This window comes from Hylobates moloch, unplaced genomic scaffold, assembly GCF_009828535.3.
Source record: "Hylobates moloch isolate HMO894 unplaced genomic scaffold, HMol_V3 SCAFFOLD_6, whole genome shotgun sequence".
Taxonomy (NCBI): Eukaryota; Metazoa; Chordata; class Mammalia; order Primates; family Hylobatidae; genus Hylobates; species Hylobates moloch.
The window spans coordinates 92397651-92421987 of record NW_026652281.1 but is presented as its reverse complement, the minus strand read 5'-3'; the positions used below and the strand labels follow the sequence as shown (position 1 = coordinate 92421987).

Sequence of the window (24337 nt, the reverse complement as noted above, 5' to 3'; positions counted from 1 at the left end):
GGGGTGCAGAGAAACAATGGAGGTACTGAGCACTGGGAAGGCCTGGGAAGCCAGAGGCTGGACTGCAACCCCTCCAGCAACCAAGACCGAGAAATTGAGCCTTGAGGACGGGTGCAGGGGCTCACGCCTGTAATCCCAGCACTTTGGGAGGCTGAGGCGGGTGGATCACGAGGTCAGGAGATCAAGACCAGCCTGGCCAAGATGGTGAAACCTCGTCTCTACTAAAAATACCAAAATTAGCCGGGCGCAGTGGCAGATACCTGTAATGCCAGCTACTCGGGAGGCTGAGGCAGGAGATAGCGTCGCTGCACTCCAGCCTGGGCGACAGAGTGAGACTTCGTCTCAAAAAAAAAAAAAAAAAAGAAAGAAATTGAGCCTTGAGGAGCACACAGGTGTGTCTATTGCAGTCCTGGTCCTCTACCTGGACAATGTTATAGCAGTTGGACACTAAGGTACTTGAAACTATCGATAGCTAAAGCAAAAAAGGAAACATACATGATGAGTTAAGACATTTTCATTGTTAAAGGAAGGACTCCCAGCCAGGTGTGGTGGCTCACGCGTGTAATCCCAGCACTTTGGGAGGCTGAGGCGGGATGATTGCTTGAGCCCAGGAGTTCAAGACCAGCCTGAGCAACATAGAGAGATCCCGTCTCTACAAAAAAATTTTAAAAATTAGCCAGGCATGTGTTGCATACCTGTGGTTCCAGCTACTTGGGAGGCTAAAGTGGGAAGATCACTTGAGCCCAGGAGGTTGAGGCTGCAGTGAACTATTTGCCTGGCTCCAGTCTGAGATTTTGTCTCAAAAAAAAAAAAAAGAAAGAAAGAAAGGAGTACTCCTAGTTCCTTTTTCTTCATGGACAGACTTAAAAAAAACAAAACAAAACCCTATTTAGCCAACATTCATTCCACACTTGTAGATATTAATAATGCATTAATCACAATCTGGCTATTTTGAAGGACACACAGAAGGATAAGGCACGGTCATCGTCCTCAGGAGCATACAGTTCATCAGAGGAGGTAAAGCCAACAAATAGCCACAAGCCGAGGCAGGAAGACATAAATCCCTGGATAAAATGCTACACGTGTTCAGAGAGAGGATGATTTCCTCTGGCTTGTACCAGGGTAGAGTGAGGTAGATGACACAGAAAGCAAAAAGATAAGCAATTATTTAAGGACAAAGTCCAATGTTAGCCTGGAGCTTCGTGGCAGCCAAGGCAGAAAGCACAGTCATGATCAGTAGTCACTACCTGATGAAAGAGTGAGATTTACTTTCTTCCCTTCTTCCTCTTCTCGTTAAAAATAAATAAACAAACAAACAAACAAACAAACAAATAAATCCCCATCAACTCTTTATCTATCCGTGCAGGTTTAGCTGGTGCTCAACCCTGCTGCATCAACATGAATTGGAGCAGTAATTCTAATAAAAATTCAGTCCTGTAATAATAGACACAAGCATATGTTCCTCCACCCTGATGACTCTGCCAATGTGCTCTCCAAGAAACCAAGGACTCGAACCCATTGTCTTCATTATCTTTGACCTTTTTCTGAGACAGGGTCTCACTCTGTCACCCAGGCTGGAGTGCAGTGGCACGATTACAGCCCACCACAGCCTCACCTCCCAGGCTCAAGCAATCCTTCCATCTCAGCCTCCGAAGTAGCTGGGACTACAGGCTGTGACTACACTACACCCAACTAACTTTTTAAACATTTTTTGTAGAGACAGGGTCTTGTTGCCCAGGCTAGTTTCAAACTCCTGAGCTCAAGTCATCCACCTGCCTTGGCCTCCCAAAGTGCTGGGATTACAGGCATGAGCCACCGTGCCTGGCCAGCCTTTCATTTTCAAATTTCATTGGAAACCTTTTCTTTTTTTCTTGAAAGCAATAGGGGAAACATGATCATTCTGTTCCATTTTGAATTCCACAGGTAGACTTCTAATCAGAACACTCTTCAATGGATATTTTTGGAGTCTAGGGGCCTAGGACTTGCTCCTGTGACCAGAACCAGGAGGCCTAGAATCTCAGAGCTGCTTTCGAAAGCTAAGCTCCCCGACCCACTCCCTCAAGCCAGGCCCAGTCCAGGGAGTGAGGAAGGATGTGAGCTGAGAGGCTGGCTGAGATTTGTACAGCCTACTTTCTGACCTGGTGCTTTTAGGTCACCGTTTGTCAAATGCAGATAATTCTACCCAGCCATGGGTTTTCTGATAATATTAAGAGGGGATCTGTGAAAGCAGCATTTTGGAGGACATTAATAATGCTCTGCAAATGTAAACTTTTTGGTTTTTTTGGTTCTAGCCCTTAAGCTACCAGAAAAGAAAGGTGGGAGAAAACGCACTCATCCTCTACTTGTTTAAGGCAGTGCTCTTTGGTAAGGGCAGCTGCTACATGTTTTTGTTTGTTGGTTTGTTTTTAATTTTTAAAAGTTGAGGCAGAGGGAGGAGTGGGAAGAGGAGCAGCTCAGGTCCAAAAGCAGAAACACAGAGAGTTGGCTTTTAGAATCATCAGAGCCCAGGCCTTGACAGGTATTGCATGCATGTAAAAGCAGACAACGTTCAGCATCCTAGAAGCTCAGTGTCCAGAGGCTCTCCAACATCATCTGGTTGACTCTCCGCCAGATACCTGAAATAAGCAGCTGACCTCCTTACCATCCCCCAGCAGAGCTCTAAATGATCTTCTGCCAGTGGTCACCCAGCACCTCAGGGTGCAGATGCAAGAAGACACTGGGGCTTGCCTCCAACGGGAGTCTGCACTCCAGGCTGGGGCTACAGTGGACATTCGTGCTCTGGCTCGGTGCAGGTCCTGCAGGGTATGGAGCCCCACAGCAGGAAGTTTGAGGGGTGGTCTGGAGAACAGAAGTCAGCTCCTTACCCCAAAGGAGCTTGCAGTTAGCGACAGCACTGTGCACTGAAGAGGCTCAGGACAAGCCCATTCAGGGCACGTGCCTGCCAGTGGTGAATGCAGGAAGGCCAGGGGCAGCCGGACACTGGGAAAGAGCATCTTTGATCAGGGTCCCTGGGCTCCAACCAGAGCTATCAAGTGCTCATTCACTTGTGATCTCCTGAAAAATGTGCCCCCTGAGCCCCTCACACACAATGATGCTCTTTAATGTGTGTGGTTTTTTTTTTTTTTTTGAGAGGGAGTCTCACTCTGTTGCCCAGGCTGGAGTGCAGTGGCGCAATCTCGGCTCACTGCAACCTCCGAAGCCATTCTCCTGTCTCAGCCTCCCGAGTAGCTGAGATTACAGGCAGGCGCCACCACGTCCAGCTAATTTTTTTGTATTTTGGTAGAGACGATGTTTCACCATTTGGCCAGGCTGGTCTCGATCTCCTGACCTCAAGTGATCCACCTGCCTAGGCCTCCCAAAGTGCTGGGATTACAGGTGTGAGCCACCGCGCCCGGCTTCTGATGCCATTTTTAATGGTTAACTTCCCAACATTAAAAACCATGTTGGACGGCTAGGCTGGCTTTGACCTTGATGGGTATAGAGTTGGCAAGCTGACCCAATGGGACTTGGGGTGGTGCATGATTTTCCCTAACCAGATAGAATTTGTATCTTCCTATTTAGTACATCTCAGACATTGTATGAAAATCTGTGCTGGGGGTGGGGTTTGGGGGATTTCCACATTTAGAAAGATCCACAGGCTTACTTCATCACTCCCTGCTTCAGTCACAGCAATGGTCCCTGACACTAGCAGGGGATGAAAATCACTTGGGGAACTTCTAAAAAACAAGAATCAGTGCCTCGGTCCCTCCCCAGGCCAGTTAAGTGGGAAGCTCAGAGGGCACGGGCTAGGAAATCAGTAGCGGCAAGGACTTCTTGGGTGATTCTAAGATGAAGCCAGGGCTGTGAATTGCAGGGCTGGCGCTGTGAGCTAGAGGAAAGACGACATTAACTAAGGCTGTGTGCAGCACAGAATCTGGCTCTTCCTGATAAAGGGATTGCTGATCTCAAGCTTTTTTTTAAAAGTTATCTTTCATGTTGTAAAAGGCTTTTAAAGAGCTTTTTCTCTCCTGATTAGACACAGGAATACATAAACTGGCTACCAGCCCTTTTGTGCTGGATTCATTGCCCAAAGACAACAGGTAACCTTATAATTATTGGTTTGCACAGAAAGTGTGTGCCCCCAAGTCAGACCACCCCTGACTCATCTCTCTACCTCATGGGCCACATACACCCCAGGTGCCCTCCATACCTGCCATATACTTACCTCTTGAACAAGGGAGATGCCCTAGTCAGGCTTCTGCTTAGCCAGGGAAGGGATGAACATGAGGCCTGGGACCTCTGGCAGGCCCCTCAACTCACCTGAGTCCTGCTGTTTCTCCTGCTTCAGGGTCATAGGAGAGATTAACAGCTGCACGACACCGCTGGGGCATATGAAGCAGGCCGAGGGGACCTGGGGGTCCCTGCATCCTGGGCTAGAAGGATGGCCACACCCACACAGTGTTCTCTCATCCCTGTAGGTCTGAATCCTGGTCACTTGCAGACAGCTCCTGCATCCCCGGCCAGAATCTTTCCCCTTCATATGGCCCTTCCTTGTGGCATTTTTTTTTTTTTTTGACACAGGGTCTTGCTCTGTCACAGGGGCTGCTGAAGTTCAGTGGCTCAATCTTGGCTCACTGTGGCCTTGAACTCTGTCTCCTGGGTTCAAGCTATCTCCTGCTTCAGCCTCCCAAGTAGCTGGACTACAGGCTCATGCCACTACACCTGGCTAACTTTTGTATACATATATATATATATATATTTAATAAAGACAGGGTTTCACCATGTTGCCCAAGCTGGTCTCAAACTCCTGGGCTCAAGTGATCCTCCTGCCCCAGCCACCAAAATGTTGGGATTATACAGGTGTGAGCTGCCATGCCAGGCCCCTTGTGGCATTTCTTAAGGCTTATTTGATTATGGTGTGTCTGTGTGCACATGTACATAACCTGCTTCTCTCTTTTCCCCAACCACACAGTGAACCTCAGAAAGCAGGGATTGTACCTGAGTCTCAGAAATCACCCCACAGTGGGCCGGGCACGGTGGCTCACGCCTAGAATCCCAGTACTCTGGGATGCTGAGGCTGGCAGATCACTTGAGTCCAGGAGTTCGAGACCAGCCTGGGTAACATGGCAAAACCTCGTCTCTACAAAAAATACATAAAAATTAGCTGGATGTGGTGGCACGTGCCGGTAGTCCCAGCTACTCAGAGGATTGAGGTGGGAGGATAGCTTGAGCCCCTGAGGTGGAGGTTGCAGTGAGCTAAGATCGTGCCACTGTACTCCAACCTAGGTGACAGAGTGGGAGCCTGCCTCAAGGGCCATGGTGGATGCTAAATGGATGAATGAAGCTCTTGAGTCAGCCTGGAAAGAGAGACCCTTATAGGAAGAGGCCCCTTATTGTCTCTCACCCCAGTAAGAAGGAAGCTCCTTGAGGGCAGAGATCTTGATTCAGTTCACCATTGTGACCCTGTGCCTAGAACAATGCCTGGCACAGGGTAGACTCTTAAACATTTGTTGAACTGCATTCTCCACTTCACTTGGCAGTTCCTAAACAGGAACCGCAAGTTGAACTTGACATGTCAATGTCTTTCCCCATTAGCAAATTTTGGCTCATCAATGTTGACCTAATTTTGTCTCTTACCAAAAAAAAAAAAAAAAAAAAAAGGCATCCCTGAAGTGGGAGTTATTGATTTGACCTGCACCCATGTGCAGGCCCTGTTGTGAAGGACAGAAGCCGAGTGGTGGAGGACACGCCTACAACCTTGGAGACTGTCTCCACAAGGCAGGGAGCTGGGTGGCCACAATGAACGTTTATTTATGGAGAGCCCCCTGTGCGACAGGCAACAGGTTTTAACTTCCTCTTCCCAGTGGCCTGATGGAATAGAAACTGGCATGCCTGCTTCCTACAAGAGCAAACTGGTTCAGAGCAATGGAAGGACTCGCAGCTCCCAAGCTCTGAAGCCTTGTGGTGCAGGGTGGCTGCCTGGCCAGGACTTGCTCCCTCTGGCCAGGGCACAGTCATTCCATGTTCCTTACCTTTCCCTCTTCCCATCCTCCGCCTTCCGCTGTTGGGAAGACCCTTACATGCAGAATTTAGTTTTCAAAGAAGTCTGACATTCTTGTGCTTTCTGATGCTACTGGCAGCTGCCAGCCACCAGAGGGCCACATCTTAAACGTCTGTTTTTGAAGAAAAAAGTGCTCTATTTGGTTTGGTTCGAATTTTCCTAAAAATTCAAGCCAGCTGCTCCGTCAAGCTGATCAGAGACCCACCCTGAGCGTGGTAGGGTCAGTGGTGTGGTGGGGGTGATGCCTCTAGACTGGTGCTATGGGAAGGAGACATTTGGGAAAACTGAGGAAAAAGAATTTCCAGCCAACCTCTCCAATGAAAATGTCTCTCCCCGCAATAGCACTCCCAGCAGGCAGCTTCCCCAGCTTCTGGGGCCTCACTTCCCACCATCAGTCCTCATATTTCTCTGTGGCTGTTTGCTTCTCAGGGCTTCTATGCAAACCTGGCCGTTTCCAGGAACAGCTGAGGTGCCATTCATGTTGGGGGAACAATGGCCTTAACTTTGTCTTCTTCCCTTGCCATCTGGGTGGCATTCTAATGGTTTTAACTGAGGACTCAGAAACAATCTTCACCCCACTGAAAAGTCTATAGCTCTTAAGAAACCTGAGGCCGGGCGTGGTGGCTCAAGCATGTAATCCCAGCACTTTGGGAGGCCGAGGTGGGCGGATCACCTGAGGTTGGGAGTTCGAGACCAGCGTGACCAACATGGAGAAACCCTGTCTCTACTAAAAATACAAAATTAGCTGGACATGGTGGCGCATGCCTGTAATCCCAGCTACTTGGGAGGCTAAGGCAGGAGAATCGCTTGAACCGAGGAGGCAGAGGTTGCGGTGAGCTGAGATTGCACCATTGCATTCCAGCCTGGGCAACAAGAACAAAACTCTGTCTCAAAAAAAAAAAAAAAAGAAACCCAAATAAACAGGCCACCCTTACCCCCAGAGGCCCTCTCTCCATCCACTCCCAGCCCCTGACAGTCTCCCTCCACAGCCACAGGCTGCCAGCCCCAGCTCCAGGAGGTGCTGTGCCGTCCCACAGGAGGCCATTAAACCAGCTGATGGGGTCTGAGGCCCAGATTCCCAGGTGACTCATCAGGAAACGGCCTCCCAGATGCCAGCACAAGCTGAGGGCCCCAGGCAAAGGTGAGGGGCTGAAACTCTTTTGTGGAGCCCCTTCAGGGATAGCACATGGGTGTGGAGCCCCTTCAGGGATAGCACACTGGGCCACTGGGCAGCTGACCCACGTCACTTCAGAGCTCCTGTTAGGGCAGGTCCCCAGGTGGAGAGATATGAACACCCTACCTCCTTAGCCATCTGCACATCCTTGAGCAGAATCCCATGACCCAGATCCTAAAACACCTGCCCTGGTCAAAAGCACAGGCAGCTACTGTCTAAGAGAGCAGGAGACATCTGTCCCAAGGTCAGGCCCAAGCCTCTTCTGCCACCCCACCAAAACATGGCCCCCAAATTCCGGCTCCCCTTCCCCAAGGCCAATAAGTGGCTCTCAACCCCCATTTAAAATGCTTTCCACTGAAGGTCTAAAATAAGGGGTTATAGATCTTAGCTGTTCCTAGCCGCAGAATGCATGCCGCATGCTGGGTTTATCACCAGAATGCTTCTGACTTACTGTCCCACCACACCTGCAGCCAGAATCTGACCTTTCCCCCCAGAATTCTGAAGTTCAGGGGGAGAAAGCACAAATTCAGAGCTGGGATGGGAGTCCTGTACTTACAGAGACCTCTGGGGACATCGCAGACCCAGGGACTGGATAGGCCTTAGGAGCCTTCTTTGCAGGGAGTGGAGAAGGGGCCTGGCTCATTAACCCCCGAGGCCAGGTAGAGGCACTTCTGTCACCTTCTGAGGAGCCCCCAGGCTGTGCCTCAGCTAAAGATATTCCCAGGAATGGCCTAAGAGAGGTTCCTGCTCCACTGAAGGACTGAACAAAGGGGGCACATGGCACTCTGGGAGAACATTCCAGAAATTTACTGGCTACAGACAGGGGTGGTGGTGAAGGAACCATCCTAAACAGAGTAAATGCAGAAGTTACTGTACAGAAAGGAACATGCAGAACACATCCACCAACGCTCTCCCACCCTCTCCCTTCTCCCACAAGCACCACACAGAGTGACTCGAGAAAAGCAGAAAAGAAAAAAAGGAAAATAATCAGTCAACTGAAAAACGCAAAGAATTCTCCCCCACTGAGTTTCTAACACAAGTTACTGATCAAGTGAGAAAAGGCTGTACTTTGGCTCTTTCCTTTCTTTCTAAAATATACAGTACTTGAAATTCCTGGTTGAGAAACACACAGTAGATGACAGCCACTGAGGTCAACTGGGGCCCACATTATCCCGCTCAGCTGCCTGCCTAGCTCTTCAAAACTGCGTATCTCACTGTCATTTCCGATGCCCACACAAGCACAAACAATGCACAAAATCAGGGTAATCCAATTCCACTAGAGAGCTCCCAGCAGCCCGTGGCAGGCCTGAAGGTCTCTGGGCAGCAAGTACCAGCAGAGGCAAGCCCAGATAGGGCAGCCACATAGAACTGGGACATACTTACACTGGGAACTTCTTCACTGTTTATCCAAAATGCAAACTTAATTGAGTGTCCTATATTTTTATTTGCTAAGTCTGACCCAGATGAAGGGGCCTTACCTGCAGGCCATAAAGCCCTGGGTACCACCTGAAAGCCTGCCTAGGCCAGGTCTGCTGAGGCCACCAAAGCATATGTTCTGATGCTGAAGTCCCCTCTGGGATCACTGGCTCCCCACTTCCTGCTCAAACAGAAGCCAGTGTCTGGGGCAAACTTTTTTGCCCTCCCCATCCCCAAGAAATAGAAGCTCAAGGGCAAAGGCAGCCGGGCGTACAGAGTGTGCTAGCGCAGAGCTGGGTTTCTGCCAGCACCCCCTCCCTTTTTCTTTTTAAAGATCTGGCCTTCATTATTCACAGTACATCAAATTTCCACCCCCTTCTCAATGTTTCCCTGCTGCTGTGCAGCTATGCAAGTTTCTGTCTTTGAAGGAACAGCCCTGAGTCTCATCTGATCCTGGGAGACATTATTCTCCTCCACCTTCTTTCAGACTGAATGCCTATTAAGGGCCCCCACGGTGAATCACGGAGTCTGAATCTAGGTACATGGAGCTGATCCAGAGGATGTGGGGAGGAGCTTGGCACAGGAGGACAAAGCAAAGCATCTGCTCATTCAAATATCTGCTGAGCAATCTACTGTGGGCCAGATACCCCAGAGAGGGCACACAGGAGAAGCATACTTCAAAAACCAAGGTTAGGACAGGAAAATATCCTCTTTCCCTGGGTTAGCAACTTAGAACCACGAGTACTTCACTTAGGTGATCCTGGCCAAAAGAGGAAAAAAAACGAGCCTACTTTTAAAGAATTATGCACAACTCTGGGAACAAATCAGTGCTTGATTTACCTCAGATATTCCAGCTACCTAGCACAGCCCAGCACACAAAGAGGTTTTGAAATGATCTGCTGAAATGGAACCTTGGCTGATAAATACATGTGGCCTATCTAGCCAATCACAAGTTATGTGTGTAACAAGGCAAAAAAGCAGCACAGACCACTTGAAATCTCTTTTCAGAACACTTTAGTAATTTTTAACTTTTTTCCTTTTCAGTTGGAAACAAGTGGCAGAAAGACAGATTTATTTCCTTCCTGCCTCTGCCCTGTGAGGGATACAAATACATATTATGGAATTGTCAGAAGATGACGGAAGATGGGATGACTTCTGGATTCAGCGTAGGATAAAGAATGGGGGATATTTTCTTCCACAGTTTAGACAACTCCTGTTTAATGAGATGCTGACTTCTTCCTGGTATTTCTGAGATGCAGGAACAAAAGCCCAATTCTGATATAAAACGCACATTTCCATCAAGAATTTTATATGTAACACTTTCTCCCAATTTGCTGACACAGGGCTCAATTCCTCTCCCAGCTGACTGAGGCTAAGGGGAGAGTTTGCAGTCAGTGTGGGGACTGCGAAGACTTTGGCAGGCCTGGGGCAACCCGCCAGCCCAGGGCTTCATTTTCTGACTCAGCATTCAGCATGCTCAAGTCACTTCCTGAGTGGCATGCTGGAAATTTGGCAAGTGATGTGAACTATCTAATTAACTAGACAAGGGTTCTGGTGCCTAATAGAGAAAAAGGATAGTAGAGATCCAGTCTAAAGCAGGAAGGCGTTGGCAGAGCTGCATATAATTGCTAAACTTAGTATTAAGGGCTCTGACTAGGTGCAGGCAAGGGTAAAAATTCAAAGAGAGAAAAATCACCCTCAGGTTTTCTTTCGGTCAGCAAATGCTGGACACTGCGGAAAAGTCTACTTCTTTGCTTTAAAGTTGCCTATTCTAAGATTTAAATGATGTATCAAAAGAGTTAACAGTGGCTGCCAAATTGTCCTTAAGAGGCTCTAATTAGACTGTAAGTTCGAGAAGGACAGGAGCTGGGTCTGCATCCTGGCCCCAGTGTAAATGGGCACTTTCTGCTCTTTGATGAGCCCGCCCAGCTCATGGGTGATAAAAGAAGGCATCTGCTGTGGCAGAGCTCACCAGTTTCGCTTCAGTTTTCCCTCTGAAGTTGGGGAGTCAAGAGTTTTTTGGTGGTGTTGTTGTTGTTAAGCCAAAAGAAGAGAATCTGTGAAATTAAATCTCCAGGCCTCTGAAAAGGATCCAGATCAAGTCAGTACTTTCCTTTGAGTGTTTCAGTGAGTTTATTATGAGCCATTCTGAGACAGGAACAAACCCTGACAGTCTCCAAGTGCCCCCAATTTCATTAGAAAGATTGAAATCTCACATCTAGAAGACAAGACGCCTAGTGCCACTTTCTCTTAGTTTCTCTGGGTAAATAGTGAAATCCTGGCCCAACATCTAAGGAAAGAGTTAGTTCTCTGAAAAAGTGAGCTGAAGATGAGTTTTTAAGCTAATAACCTGTCACAGGGTCATGACTTCTGGGCATAAGCTGTAATCATGGGTACATGACAACCTAATGTTGTGGCCTTGCAAATTCAGCCGGTTTCTCATCTCTGCACAATTCTAGAGGCCTGTGCTCAATCACAGAATCAGCTTGTAGGACAAGAACTGGGATTTGCTCCATCCGAGGCCTGGCCCTTCTGGTATGAACCTACTTATCTTCTTTCTCCTACAAATGTCTCTCTCAGCAAGTCCTCAACTGCCAACCAGTGACCACTTTTCTCCCAACTCACAGCTCCCCTAGCAGAGCAGCTCAAGGTCTGGCTGCTTTTCTCTCCCTTCTCATTTTAAGACTCATCTACAGGTCAAAGAACCTCATCCCCTGGATGCAGGGCTGGTGTGCAGTTCTCTCTGGGACAAGTAGAACTGCATGATGCAAGGAAAGGCAAATCCACGATTCTCATGGGATAGTGAAGAGGTAAGCCAGGAGCAAAGACGTATTTAAACAACTTGAGCCTTCTCATTTGTGGCACTGTTATATTTCTATCTGCAAGTGAAATCTAGTATTAGAAAAACAAAGCGCTAAGTCGCACTTTATGAGAAGTCCACAGAGTACTCTTATTTTTATTTTTGAGTCACAGTCTCACTCCATCGCCTAGGCTGGAGTGTAGCGGCATAATCTCGGCTTACTGTAACCTCCGCCTCTTGGGTTCAAGTGATTCTCCTGCCTCAGCCTCCCGAGTAGCTGGGATTACAGGCGCCTGCCACCACGCCCAGCTAATTTTTGTATTTTTAGTAGAGACGGGGTTTCCCCATGTTGGCCAGACTGGTCTCAAACCCCTGACCTCAAGCGAACCGCCTGCCTTGGCCTCCCAAAGTGCTGGGGTTACAGGAGTGAGCCACTGCACTTGGCCAGAGTACTCCTTTTTTATTTTTTTGAGATGGTGTATCGCTCTTTCACCCAGGCTGGAGGGCAGTGGCATAAATCTGGGCTCACTGCAACCTTTGCCTCCCGGGTTCAAGCAATTCTCCTGTCTCAGCTTTCTGTGTAGCTGGGATTACAGGTGCCCACCACCATGCCTAGCTAATTTTTGTATTTTTAGTAGAGGCGGGATGTCACAATGTTGGCCAGGCTGGTCTTGAACTCCTGATCTCAGGTGATCGATCCACCTGCCTTAGCCTCCCAAAGTGCCAGGATTACAGGTGTGAGCCACCCCACCCAGCCAGGAGTACTCTTTTTTAAAAAGCATTATTAAATCATTTGATTAGCTTAAATCAGCACATATAAGCAGGGCACAACTTGCTAAATCAAGGCCTCTGCAGTGCTCATGTTTCAAGACTTTCTAGTAAAGCTCAATTGAAGACAGTCCTCCAGGGTGACAAGATGGGACTGGAGGAGGAAGGCAGACCACAGCTCCACTGACCCTCAGGCCGCATCCTTCCTGGAACATGGAATCCTACCGATATGCATCAGTTGGTTCCATTATCTACAGATTATTTCTTCCCAAAAGGTAACAATTAACAACTGGGGGACAGTGGGGATGACCACACCCTGTGACAAGACAGAAACTTCTCCCTACAAGCAAAGGCACCTTTGGGGATCCTTTGGCGATCTTAACATTCCGCTGGGAAAGAGACTACCTCAGGGAGCCGTCCATCAAACCAGCAGAGCAGACCGCTGCCCAGTGCCTCAAGGCTCCAGTTGGCCCACTCAGGAACAAACACGACCTAATTTGCTCTCTGGTTTAGTCTAGGGCTTTGGGACTGATGGTGGGGGAAACAGAGCAAGTGATGGGTGACAACTACTGCTCAGGGAGCAAACACCCACGGTGCTGATGCCATGTGGTGGTCTGGATTCTATACATTGCAGACTCAGTACGTGACCCATGAGCTTGCCTGGCCAATTACCTTAATGAGTAGGGAAGGGGGTCGTCTGAGCAGAGGAACTGACCACCAGAGAAGGGAAAGAGGGGCTTAAACGTCTTTCTAGGAAGGGCGTGTACAAGCCCGAGCAGTCAACTCACAGTGGAGCAGCTACAGAGGAGTGCAGTGGCAAGGTCTGCCCCTTCCTCAAGTGCAAGCTGGGGCACTTGCAACCTTCCTTCTTAAGGCTTTTTCTAGGTCGATGCTTTTATCTCCACTGGGTTTGCAACAGAACAGTAAACTGATGAATCCTGCAATCAGAGCTGATGATTTGGGGGATGGTCTTGGACCATCTGGACTTAAGTCACACTCGAGAAGAGGACATGGAGTGCTTGATATTTCACACACAAATCTTACATCTTCTAAGGCTGAGGTTGACTTTCACATTCAAATAAAAATGTGAAAATGAATCGTGACTCTGCTATATGGAATATTATATCTAAATAAAAGTAACTCCCAAAGGCTTTGTTTCCTGGCTCATTTTGGGTAAATTTTTAATTATTTAAGGTCAATTTAACCAAATAATGAATATCTACATAGCCTCTCATTCCCTGGCCCAAGAGCTAGTGACAGCATTTCCCATTACACAAATAAAAATGTAAACAAAATTTCAAAGGAAAAAAAAAAGAAAAGAATGTTGAAAAGAAATACAAATCAAAGAAATTTATTGGTGTTGACAAAAATACGTAATACAGAAACCAAAACAAAACACAACAGAAACAAAACCAGAAACCCCACCCTAGTGGGCCCATGTGCCTGATGTACTGACAGTGTGCCGACCCAGATGCCCCCAAAGCATGGCACTTAATTCATGAGGACCTCCATCTGCACCAGCCTCGCATTGGTGTCCCCAGACGTTCGGTACGGTATCATTCCAGCAAAGGTAATCAGGGTGCGGGCTTGACTTCGGAGTTGCTGAGAGAGAAGGGAAGGAAGGGAAGGAAATCGGTTAACTTTCGAGTCAGGGCACTATTCCATGTTTTTCTATCCTCTACCCCGGGGTGTCAGGGACAGATCCCTGGTGGGTGGATGACAGTCATACCCTCCTCTGTCATATTCCTTCAGCATGACACAAAGTTAACAAAGCTCATCCCCCGAAGCCCCTGTTCCACAAGCATCCAAACCCATCTATTAAGCAAAAAGCATTTGGGTTTGCCAGGCAAGCCGCCTCGCCCCAACACATTTGGCTAGCTTTTGACACAGCCCTGAGCTTCAGAACTGCCTGCTCCAATCTTCTGAGCCTCTCTCTCTGGCTGGTTTCTGTCCATCTGCTTTCACAGGGATCTGAGTCTCCAGAGCCCCATGAGGCCCTTGTAACACCGGAGGCAAGGGCTGTGACTGTGCAGTCCCAATCTGGCTCTCTTCCTCCCATGTATCTTTCCTCTTCTTTCCTTTCATTCCTCCTGTTTCTCCCTTCCTGACATACATGCTTAGCCCTTCTTTCCCCAGGCAACAGTATTTATGGAATTCCTGGATTGTTCAGGAGGGAAAAAGGTGGCCCCACAAATTTAAACCAAATCTGGACTAGAAAGGGAGAATCTACCACCAACACCTTTCTGGACTAGTAACAAGAATTTAAAGAAAAACTGAAGAATCATCTACTAGGCTTACTTAAGGACCATTCCAGAAGAAAACGGAAAAGCAAATGCTTTTTACCTGATGTGTAAAACAAACTAGCAAGTGTATGTCCTTATTAATGTCCAAACGAAAAGAAATCTGACTTTGTGATGCAAATATCCATTGTATTTTCTTTAGAAGTGAATAAAAGTGCATGGGCTCTTGCTAAATGAGCTCTAGGGATGTTCAAGTAAAAGGATTCACCCCCTTACTGGGCAGCATCTCACTTTAAACCAGGAAACCAAGGACATCAGTGGGCTTGCAGACTTCTTGGGCACACAGCTTTTATATATAACCTTTTACTTAATCCTATCCCTCCCTACCTTTCAGAAAAAGAAAGAAAAAGGACAGTGGTGGGCAAAAGGAAGACAGGATAATGATCTTCAGACATGGGACATGGCCTGCCAGGGGACTAGCTCTTCTCAGTGGGCAAGCCCCCCTGAACTGTAAGCAGCACACAGAGCACCAAGAAGTATCCACCATCTCAATACTCACATTCACAAACATCACTGCACTGAGTTTCTATCATCAAAAAAGATTCCTGCCAAATGGTGGGCACCATGAGCCCACCACTGGCACATCTGACATTTAGACTCCTATCTGTCCGGGCTAGGGAGAAGACCAGCAAATGCTCTGGTGCACACCTGGATGGGCTGACCACTTCAGTGGACCACTCTTGAGCACTGTTACCCACATTCCTAAAGGTGGAAATTTCCGCCATCTTTCACTAAGCACAAGTTTTGTCAACAACAATGCCTGTGGGGTCACAGTGGAAAGAGCTCACAGACATCCTTGGAGGCAGAAGACAGATCAAGGCTTCTTGGCTGCCAAAACCAGGTCTGATGTTAGACACTGAGATCCTGAGAGTCTCATTAAAAATTAAGCGGAAAGGTTAAAGGAAAGGTAATTTTAAAAAACACCATTGTGGGGCCGGGAACGGTGGCTCACATCTGTAATCCTAGCACTTTGGGAGGCCGAGGTTGGGGGATCTCTTGAGCTCAGGAGTTCGAGACCAGTCTGGGCAACATGGCAACATGGTAAAATTCCATCTCTATATAAAGTACAAAACTCAGCTGGGTGTGGTGGTATGTACCTGTAGTCCCAGCTACTTGGGAGGGTGAGGTGGGAGGGTGGCTTGAGCCCAAGAGGTGGAGGTTGCAGTGAGCTGAGATCGTGTCATTGCATTCCAGCCTGGGCGACACAGCCAGGCCCTGCCTCAAAAAAAAAAAAAAAAAGCAAACACCACTGGGTCAAAAAATACCTTTGCTCTTTTTTTTTTGTAATCAGACAACACATGCTGTGAGCTCCAGGGTTCTAGCTACCTGGACTCCACTTGACTCATGCACTGCTGGAGGTCCCACAGGCAGCAGAAAGGGCACAGGTGTCAGAGAGACCCAGCCTCCAGACATGGCCCGTTCACCTACCTGCCACCTGAGGGCCGTTGCTTCCCAACTCCACAGCTCAGTTTCCTCAGCTGTGAGAGGGGATAAGATGCTGTCCTAGTTACCTCTCTAGGGTCACTGTGAACACAGGTGACAGGAGAAACAAGGGTTCACATTAATGTGTTGATCAAAAATATAGTTTTAATAAAAGTGTTCACTAATGAGCTAGGACTAACAAAATAAACTTATCTTTTAAAATGTGCAGGAAGTTCTTATGGAGTCAACTAGAAATTAGCATTGTGTTTGATTTATTAAAAGGTAAGATTTGCAGACCTAGCACATCTTTTTATTTTTTTAAGCTTGAGAAGAGCAGCAATCCCTTTAATGTTTGATTTCCTCCGGGAGCCTCCCAACATGAGATTTATCCAGCTGCCAGGTACTAAGGAGAAAGAGCAGTTTTGGGTCATGTGGTCTCATAAGAGTGCAACAGATTCCAAACCAGAAAGGTGGTGCTTAGCAATGTTTCTCGCGAATGCTGGGATCTTACAGAGTCGCGGTCCTCGATGACTCGCTGGGGCCTGGATGACGAGGATGGACTTGTCCCCTTGAGCCTTTTAAACTGTGTGAACAAGATGTTCATGGTGGCAAGAAGCACTTCTGAGAGGTTGTGCCTGATCTACATAGAGAGAAAAACAGAGTAAAAAAAAAGAACCAAGCCTTTGGGGCCAACCATAGATGGAGGGAGGGTGGGCTGCTCCAGGCAGGCCTGGTTGCATCACTCCTCACCATTGCCAGGTGGAGAGCCACACAGTCACCCAAAAGGAGCTCATGGCACTGAAACGTCAAGTGTGAGAAAAAAACCCAAGCAATGCTGCTCAGGTCAGGTGGTTACTGTTCCTGCTCCTTTATGCTGTTTTTCCCTTAGTCAGGGGCAGCGAGCCAAAAGCATGCTGACATCTGGTTAGCATTAGGCTTAGACTGGCCAGCAGAATGGCTGCCATTAAATAATTTGAACTTGAATGTCAGGAGGTACAGGTGCACACGCTACTTCTCCACACTCCCTACCACTCCCCACTCTCTCAAACTCACTGGGCTGTTTCCACTGGATCTGCATGGCCCTATCAGAGTCCTTGGTAGCGTCTACAAGGCCAGGCCCTGGTGTACTACTTTAATCCCTGATGCAATGAAGGATGCATTCAAGGAAAGGCTAGAAATAACAAAGGAGCAAGTGGCTAAGGGTAGAAGCCACAGCAGGTATAAAGGAAAGGTCAGCAAGGGGCAAGACCTTCTGAACTGTGTGTACCACAGTAGTCAACATCCCTCTTCATGTGCAGAACTGGCCTTACTTCTTTCTCTAAAACAGAAACCTTTTTTTTTTTGAGACAAAGTCTCCCTCTATCGCCCAGGCTGGAGTGAAGTGGCACAATCTCAGCTCACTGCAACCTTTGCTTCCCGGGTTCAAGCAATTCTCATGCCTCAGCCTCTGGAATAGCTGGGACTACAGGCATGCGTCACCACACCCAGCTAATTTTTGTATTTTTTAGTAGAGACGGGATTTTACCATGTTGGCCAGGCTGGTCTCGAACTCCTGACCTCAGGTGATCAGTCCGCCTCAGTCTCCCAAAATGTTGGGATTATGGGCGTGAGCCACTGCACCTGGCTGGAGACATTTTATAAAAGGCATATGCTCAATGAGGAAGAATTTTAAACTGAAAGACCACTAGTGACATCCCAGAGCCAGGCAGCTGGTTCTAGAGTCTATAGTGTCGACAGCTGAGTTGAGTGTTTGTAGTTGTAGAGAAGAATTTACCTGGGCCACACACTGGAATGACTGGGGGAGGTCTGGGCTGCAGCAATCAGGGAAAACAGAATCTCTGGGGTCTAGGCATGAGGATTTTTAGAAACTTTTCTAGAGATGCCAGTATGCAGCCCAGCTGAGTACCCTAGACTAGATGCTGGCAATATGATAGAAACCCGATAGACAGACAGTGGCTCTGGGGCATATGGGGTGATAGCTTAGTCCACGGTCACTGCATTTGCTTCTTTAGACAAAACGGATTGGCTGGGCACGGTGGCTCACGCCTGTAATCCCAGCATTTTGGGAGGCCGAGGCGGGCGGATCACGAGGTCAGGAAATCGAGACCATCCTGGCTAACACAGTGAAACCCCATCTCTACTAAAGATACAAAAAATTAGCCGGGCGTGTTGGCGGGCGCCTGTAGTCCCAGCTACTCAGGAGGCTGAGGCAGGAGAATGGTGTGAACTCAGGAGGTAGAGCTTGCAGTGAGCCAAGACTGCACCAATACACTCCAGCCTGGGCGACAGAGTGAGACTCCTCCGTCTCAAAAAAAAAAAAAAAAACCATAAAAAAAACCCCAAACAGATCAGGGAGGGCAAGAGTGGCAGTGAATCATGATGTGTTTCATGTACCCAATGGAACTACTTAAAGATGATCAGAGTTAAGCACTAAAATACCCTCTAGCACAAGTGGATAATAGAAGAATTAAATCAGACTTCACAGGATCAACCAGAAACCTGTTTCTCCCAAGAACATGTCAATCACTGAAGTGACTGTATTTTCTCAATTAGGAATTCAGACAATAATCTGATGGGGATGTATGCACTCACAGAAAAGCCAGGCCAAGGTATCTGAAAGGGAACCACTCTGGAAAACTCAGTCTGGACAGTTACTATAAGTAGAATTCTTAAAGCTGTTAGGTACAGGAGAAGAAAAAGCTTTTGGTGGAAGTGGGGAAAAAGGAATTCCATAACTCAGGAAGAAGGAACTTACTTCATCACTGAAATTTCTGAAGGCTGCCACTCTCTCTTCCACACTTTCCTGATTCAGGGGCACCAGCTTCAAGCGCTCAATTATCTGTTTAAAACAACCACCGGCCCCATGTAACACAACCATCAGAGTCATTTCATCTCTCTACATGTAAAGTCAGCACATCACATACTCCAAAGGGCTTCTTCATAGAAAACGCCATTCCCCCTTGTACACACAAAGTCTTTGATTCTAACTAGCTAACTTAATTCTTATCCTCATTTTCTGACACAATTTTTAAAATTCTGAGATTTCAAAGTACTTTGAGAAACTTATCTGTTTTCTGATTAAAGAGGAAAGGAATAGGAAAAAAAAAAAAAAAAAGCAACACAGGAAACTCCTTTTAAGTCCCAGGATTCTACTAGTCCTTCTTCATTTAACAAACATACTGGCAACAGCCCCTTTGTTTTAAGTAAATTCCATGAAGTGTTTTGAATTTTCAAGGGTGTACATTAACCTGCACTTCAAACACCTTTCCTGAAACTTACATCAAAAGCTCTATCAATATGACCACTATGATACTCGTCAAAAAAGGTGATCAAGTCCAAAAGAAGATAGAACGTGGAGTCCACAAATTTATTTGCGCTTATTCCTTGAGCTCTATACCTAAAAGACAAAAACGGGGTGGGGGTAGTAAGAGTGTATCATGAATTTCTGTGTAATCCGTAACAGTGGAACAGCATTTAAAAAGACAGTGGGGTGTGGTGGCTCACGCCTGTAATCTCAGCTACATGGGAGGCTGGGGTGGAAGGATTGCTTGAGGCCAGGAGTCAGAGACCAGCCTGGACACACAGCGAGACCCCATCTCCACAAAATATTAAAATATTAGCCGAGTGTGGTGGTACATGCCTGTAGTCCTAGTTACTCAGGAGGCTGAGGTGGGAGGATTGCTTGAGCCCAGGATTTCAAGGTTACAGTGAGCTATGACTGCACTACTGCACTCCACTCCAGCCTGGGTGATACAGGGAGACCCTGTCTCAACATACAAAAAATATATAAAAAGCATCAAAACCTCTTGAGCTCTCTGGGTGAAGTTAATTAGTGTAAAATGGTGTTTATTTTGAAAGAGCCAAGCACTGATAGTGGACGTGGTATGAATCCACCTATAGGTACTCCACATGGAGCGTGGTTCTCTAGCCTTGACCATCATCTCAGCATCCAATCTTCATGAAAGGTCGTGACGGGCAAAAAGCCCAGCGGCCATCACTGGGGATTGTTTGCTAGGTGGAGATATCTCATTTACCAAAGAATGTTCTTTTTTGTTATCCCGGGAAGGCACCCCAAATCCAGTTTTCTCTGGGTCATTTTACTAGGAATATCTACAGAGAGCGCAAAAAGTAATGTTGTTAGCCTCAGCCTGGGACTTAAACTAGTTAGAAGTCTGATAATTCAGCTAACTCACTGGGGATCCAGGTAGTCTGAAACACTGGCCACGACACCTCTAAGAATCTCCCCCATCCAACCATCACTAGCTTTGGTCTTGAATGCCTTTGAGAGGGCTGATGAAAGTATATAACAGTATATAGGTGAGCATAATGCTTAAAATTAAACTTCATGTGCATGATTAAAATACTGAGATGCCCTTTCATACCCATTTCTTTGGCAAAAATGTTAAGTTTGATAGTATCAAGTACTAGTTCTGATGTGGGGACAAAGGAACTCACACAGTGGTGGTGGCATGGTGAGTTAGTAGAACCACTTTGGAAAGCTGTCTGCTGTTACCTAGTAAAGCTGAACATGCATTTGGGTGTGCATGGGTGGACATAGGTGTCCTGGCACTGGCAGTGGCACCCTCAGGGTCCCATGGAGCCAGCTCCTGGCTTACCGTTCGGCAATGGAGAGTGCCATGTTCTTCAGCCTCTCCTTGTTGGATTGCGGGGCACTGATCTGGGGGACGACAGGGCTCAGCAGTTTGTTCATCAGCTCCAGTACCTTGTCAGCATTCTGCTCAAGTTTTTTAAATTAAGGAAGCAATCAATAAAGTAATCAATAAAAGCAACAACTATATAATGCCCCCTACCCACCAAAGAGAACTTTCTGGGGTGATGGATGGAAATGTTTGGTATCTGGATCTGGATGGTGCTTACAAAGATATACACCTATCGACAATTCGTCAAGCTATACATATAATTGTTGCACATTTTTCTACATCTTAATTATACCTCAATCAAAACATTTTTTACCGCCTCCCAAGTTCAAGCAATTCTCATGCCTCAGCCTCCTGAGCAGCTGGGATTACAGGCATGCACCACCATGCCTGACTAATTTTTATATTTTTAGTAGAGATGGGGTTTTGCCACGTTGGCCAGGCTGGCCTCAAGTGATGCGCCCGCCTTGGCCTCCCAAAGTGCTAGGATTACAGGCGTGAGCCCCTGCACTTGGCCTACAGCTGCTTTTTTGTCTACTTTTCTCAGTTGATAAAGGAGAGAATGCAATCTTGTTTAGGTCATAGAATCCTTAGCAGTTATCATATATTCTTAGTCATCATTTGTTCTTCGGTAGAAACATGTATTCTAGTCCTCTCAAAACGCCCAGCTGTGGTCTTATTTTCTTTCACTCCTTCCTGCACACTGATGTGGTCTTATTTTCTAACACCCCTGTTCCCCAGTGTGTCTGTGGCTGCCAGGGTCAGCATAATGTCATTTTCAACAGTGGCTTCACCATCGAAATGTGATGGATGGTAATTCTGCTGCCAAGTGAGACAACAGTTCAATGCCTGCAGGACATCCTTTCAATATGTTGTTTGGTCAGAAAAATCTTATGGGCAGAAATAATGCTGTAAAATGGGAATTCTGTCCTGACTGGACCATTAACTGTCTAAGCACTAGAGCAAACGCCTCTGCAGGGAGGGTGCTACAACAATGACACTGTCCAAGTGGCTGCACATTTAATGCCAAAAGGCCGGCAGACCTGTGAAGTGCAGAAGAAGGAAGCGGGCACACTTTACCTTGGCAAGGTCATACAGCTTTGCTGCCTCTTCAAACAGTCCTTTATTTTCTGCCACGGAAGCAACTTTGTTGATAATAGGCTTTGTGTCACTAGTAAACTTATCTATGACTCCAGGCTGACAAGACAAATTATGGAGGGGGAGGAAGGGAGAGACGGGTGTACAGAGCTATTATTTTAAACACAGAGAAGCAATTAGGATCCAAAAAATACTTCAAGTGAAATTGCTTGCCCTGGGCAACGCATATATTTCATCAGCCAGACTCTGGCTTTCTTGAAGATATAAAGTCCTATTAAAACTATAAAAGAGACCAAGGAAATTACACATGAAAGGGCAGACTTACTAGAAGTACAGAGGAGTCAGCAATAAGACATCTGTGCTTTCTAATTTTCCAAAATGACCCAGAGAGTCAGTGAAATCAATGATTTTAAATTTGCTGATGAGTAGGAACTAGAGAGAAAAATCAGGAGGCTTAGAGAAAATATCCGAAAGATTTTGGATTTGCTTTCTAAGACAGATGGCAAAAGGAACTCAGTGCTGAAAAAACACACAGAAAGTGGTAACAGGACATTTCTTTCTTTTTTTTTTTTTGAGACGGAGTCTTGCTCTGTCGCGCAGGCTGGAGTGCAGTGGCGTGATCTCGGCTCACTGCAAGCTCCCCGCCTCCCAGGTTCACGCCATTCTCCTGCCTCAGCCTCCCGAGTAGCTGGGACTACAGGCACCCGCCACCACGCCTGGCTAATTTTTTTGTATTTTTTAATAGAGACAGGGTTTCACAGTGTTAGCCAGGATGGTCTCCATCTCCTGACCTTGAGGCCCGCCTCGGCCTCCCAAAGTGCTGGGATTACAGGCATGAGCCACCGCACCCGGCTGGTAACAGAACATTTCTTTAAAAAAATCACCATCACCACTCAACAGCAACTAAATGGTCAGGACAGCATGAGAGAGGCCTCAGGCACCCTGGGAGAATGAAGGCAAGTGCATAACATCTCTGCCTGGCCATTCTGCTTCTCTGCTAGCACTGGACTCTCAGGGCTAGACCAGGTCGAGGTGGCTGGACCAGGTCGAGGTGACTTGCCCTGCCACTCAGGAGGCAGCAGAGGATAAGGTCTTATCTATGTTTCTAGCTCTGTCAACTCACACACACCGGGAGCCTCCTGGCCCCAGTGCAGCCTGCTAAAGAACAAACTATGCAAGGTGCTCAGCACAATGCCTGGTGATTGTCATCGCCCAATAAGCAAGGCTACTGTCATCAGCACTGTCACTTGCCTTTCTTCTGAGGTAGATGGTATGAGCAGTGTGAGTGCATCTACAGATTGCTGGGTTCAAATCACTCATTTTTACAAATGAGAAAAGTCAGTCCCTGAGGGGCAAGTGACTTTCCAAAGGCCACAGGGAGATTCAGGGTCAGGACTGGTCTCTGACAACAGGACCTCTGACTCTCCTGCCATGACAACCAATGGGCATAGTGAGTCCTGAAATCCCTCAAGCTTCCAGGAGTATTTCCAGGGTCACTGTGGAGTTCAAAGCCCTTGGAAACTGCATTTTGAAGGAGGTTAAGTGCACGTCTAACTCTCCTATATTGGAAGAATGGGTGCAGTAATCAATTTCTTTTCCTTGCATGTTTTCTGAGCCAAGAATGGCAGAAATGTATAATAGCATTCTCAGCTCAAAAAATGACAGGCATGAATAAACGAATATTCTGAACATAATAAAAAAGCTATGTAATCACAAATTAACATATTTTAAGGAGAAATAAGTGTGTGTAAAACCAAGGTCATCATTTGGGCCCATAATTTTCATTCCATTTTTTAAATTAAGCAACTCTGTTCAGATTTGCATCTTTAGTACCTTGAATCTTAAAATCTAAGTGTATTCTTTTCATATTTATAAATCCCCAATGGCTAACGAACATTTCTCTAAGGATGCATTTAACTCACCTTTCTACTTCCGTCATTCTCTAGTTTCCCAAGAATCATATCGAACTGTGAAAGGAAAAAAGTTTACCCAAATTATTGGACAAAGATATAAACATACTCCATAAGTCTTCAGAGAAAAAAGAGGGGAATCAAAAGGGATGAATGGGATAAGTCTTAACGCAAACTAAAAATCAGTGTGACTGAAATAAATATTTTCATTGTTAGAAACCAAAGAAACTCCAAAAACTCCCTAGGCCTTATCCACCACAACCATATTGAAGTAAACACACAGTACGGAATGAGCATGGGACATGCACACTGAAAACCATGGGGAGGAGAGAAAAGGAAACCCACTCACCTCTCGGCTTTCAATCACAAGCTCACTCACACAGCGCAGAAACATGTTTTCTCCTTGACTATCTTTCTCATCCCTGAAAGGGAAAAAAACAACTCAGTTTCCAGTCTGGACATGAGGTCTCTAATAGTCATTCTCAAAATGGCAGAAATTGAAACTAGCTGAAGTCAATGGTCAAAAGCAAATGTTACCTGAGGAAATAGAAGTACTGGAGGGCCTCCCTTGGGTCCGTGGACTCAAACTTCCGGGTGTACAGCATGAGGAGCCGCACAAAGTTCAGCCGCCGCATGCAAGGAGGGTCACCAGGCTCGTGGCTGACTGCATTGTGGGGGTCAGAATGGGTCACAACCACACTGCCCCTCTGACCCATGCAACCCAGAAACTATGAACGCTGAATCCACAGAC

General features: G+C 46.9%; 1 protein-coding gene across 4 annotated transcripts in view; it reads right to left on the bottom strand.

The window, feature by feature from the left end:
* Positions 1-8005: 8005 nt before the first annotated feature.
* The window catches only part of NUP93 (nucleoporin 93), a 118444-nt gene continuing 102112 nt past the window's right edge, over positions 8006-24337 (bottom strand). For all 4 annotated transcript variants that reach the window (XM_032157399.2, XM_058441016.1, XM_058441017.1 and 1 more), the window contains 9 exons: positions 24124-24250; positions 23936-24008; positions 23599-23643; positions 21659-21775; positions 20537-20655; positions 19200-19317; positions 18676-18759; positions 16432-16560; positions 8006-13800 (listed from right to left, as the gene is read on the bottom strand). In XM_032157399.2, the coding sequence (XP_032013290.1) occupies positions 13690-13800; positions 16432-16560; positions 18676-18759; positions 19200-19317; positions 20537-20655; positions 21659-21775; positions 23599-23643; positions 23936-24008; positions 24124-24250 (923 nt within the window). In that variant the 3' untranslated portion in view covers positions 8006-13689. The remainder of the gene's footprint in view (positions 13801-16431; positions 16561-18675; positions 18760-19199; positions 19318-20536; positions 20656-21658; positions 21776-23598; positions 23644-23935; positions 24009-24123; positions 24251-24337) is intronic.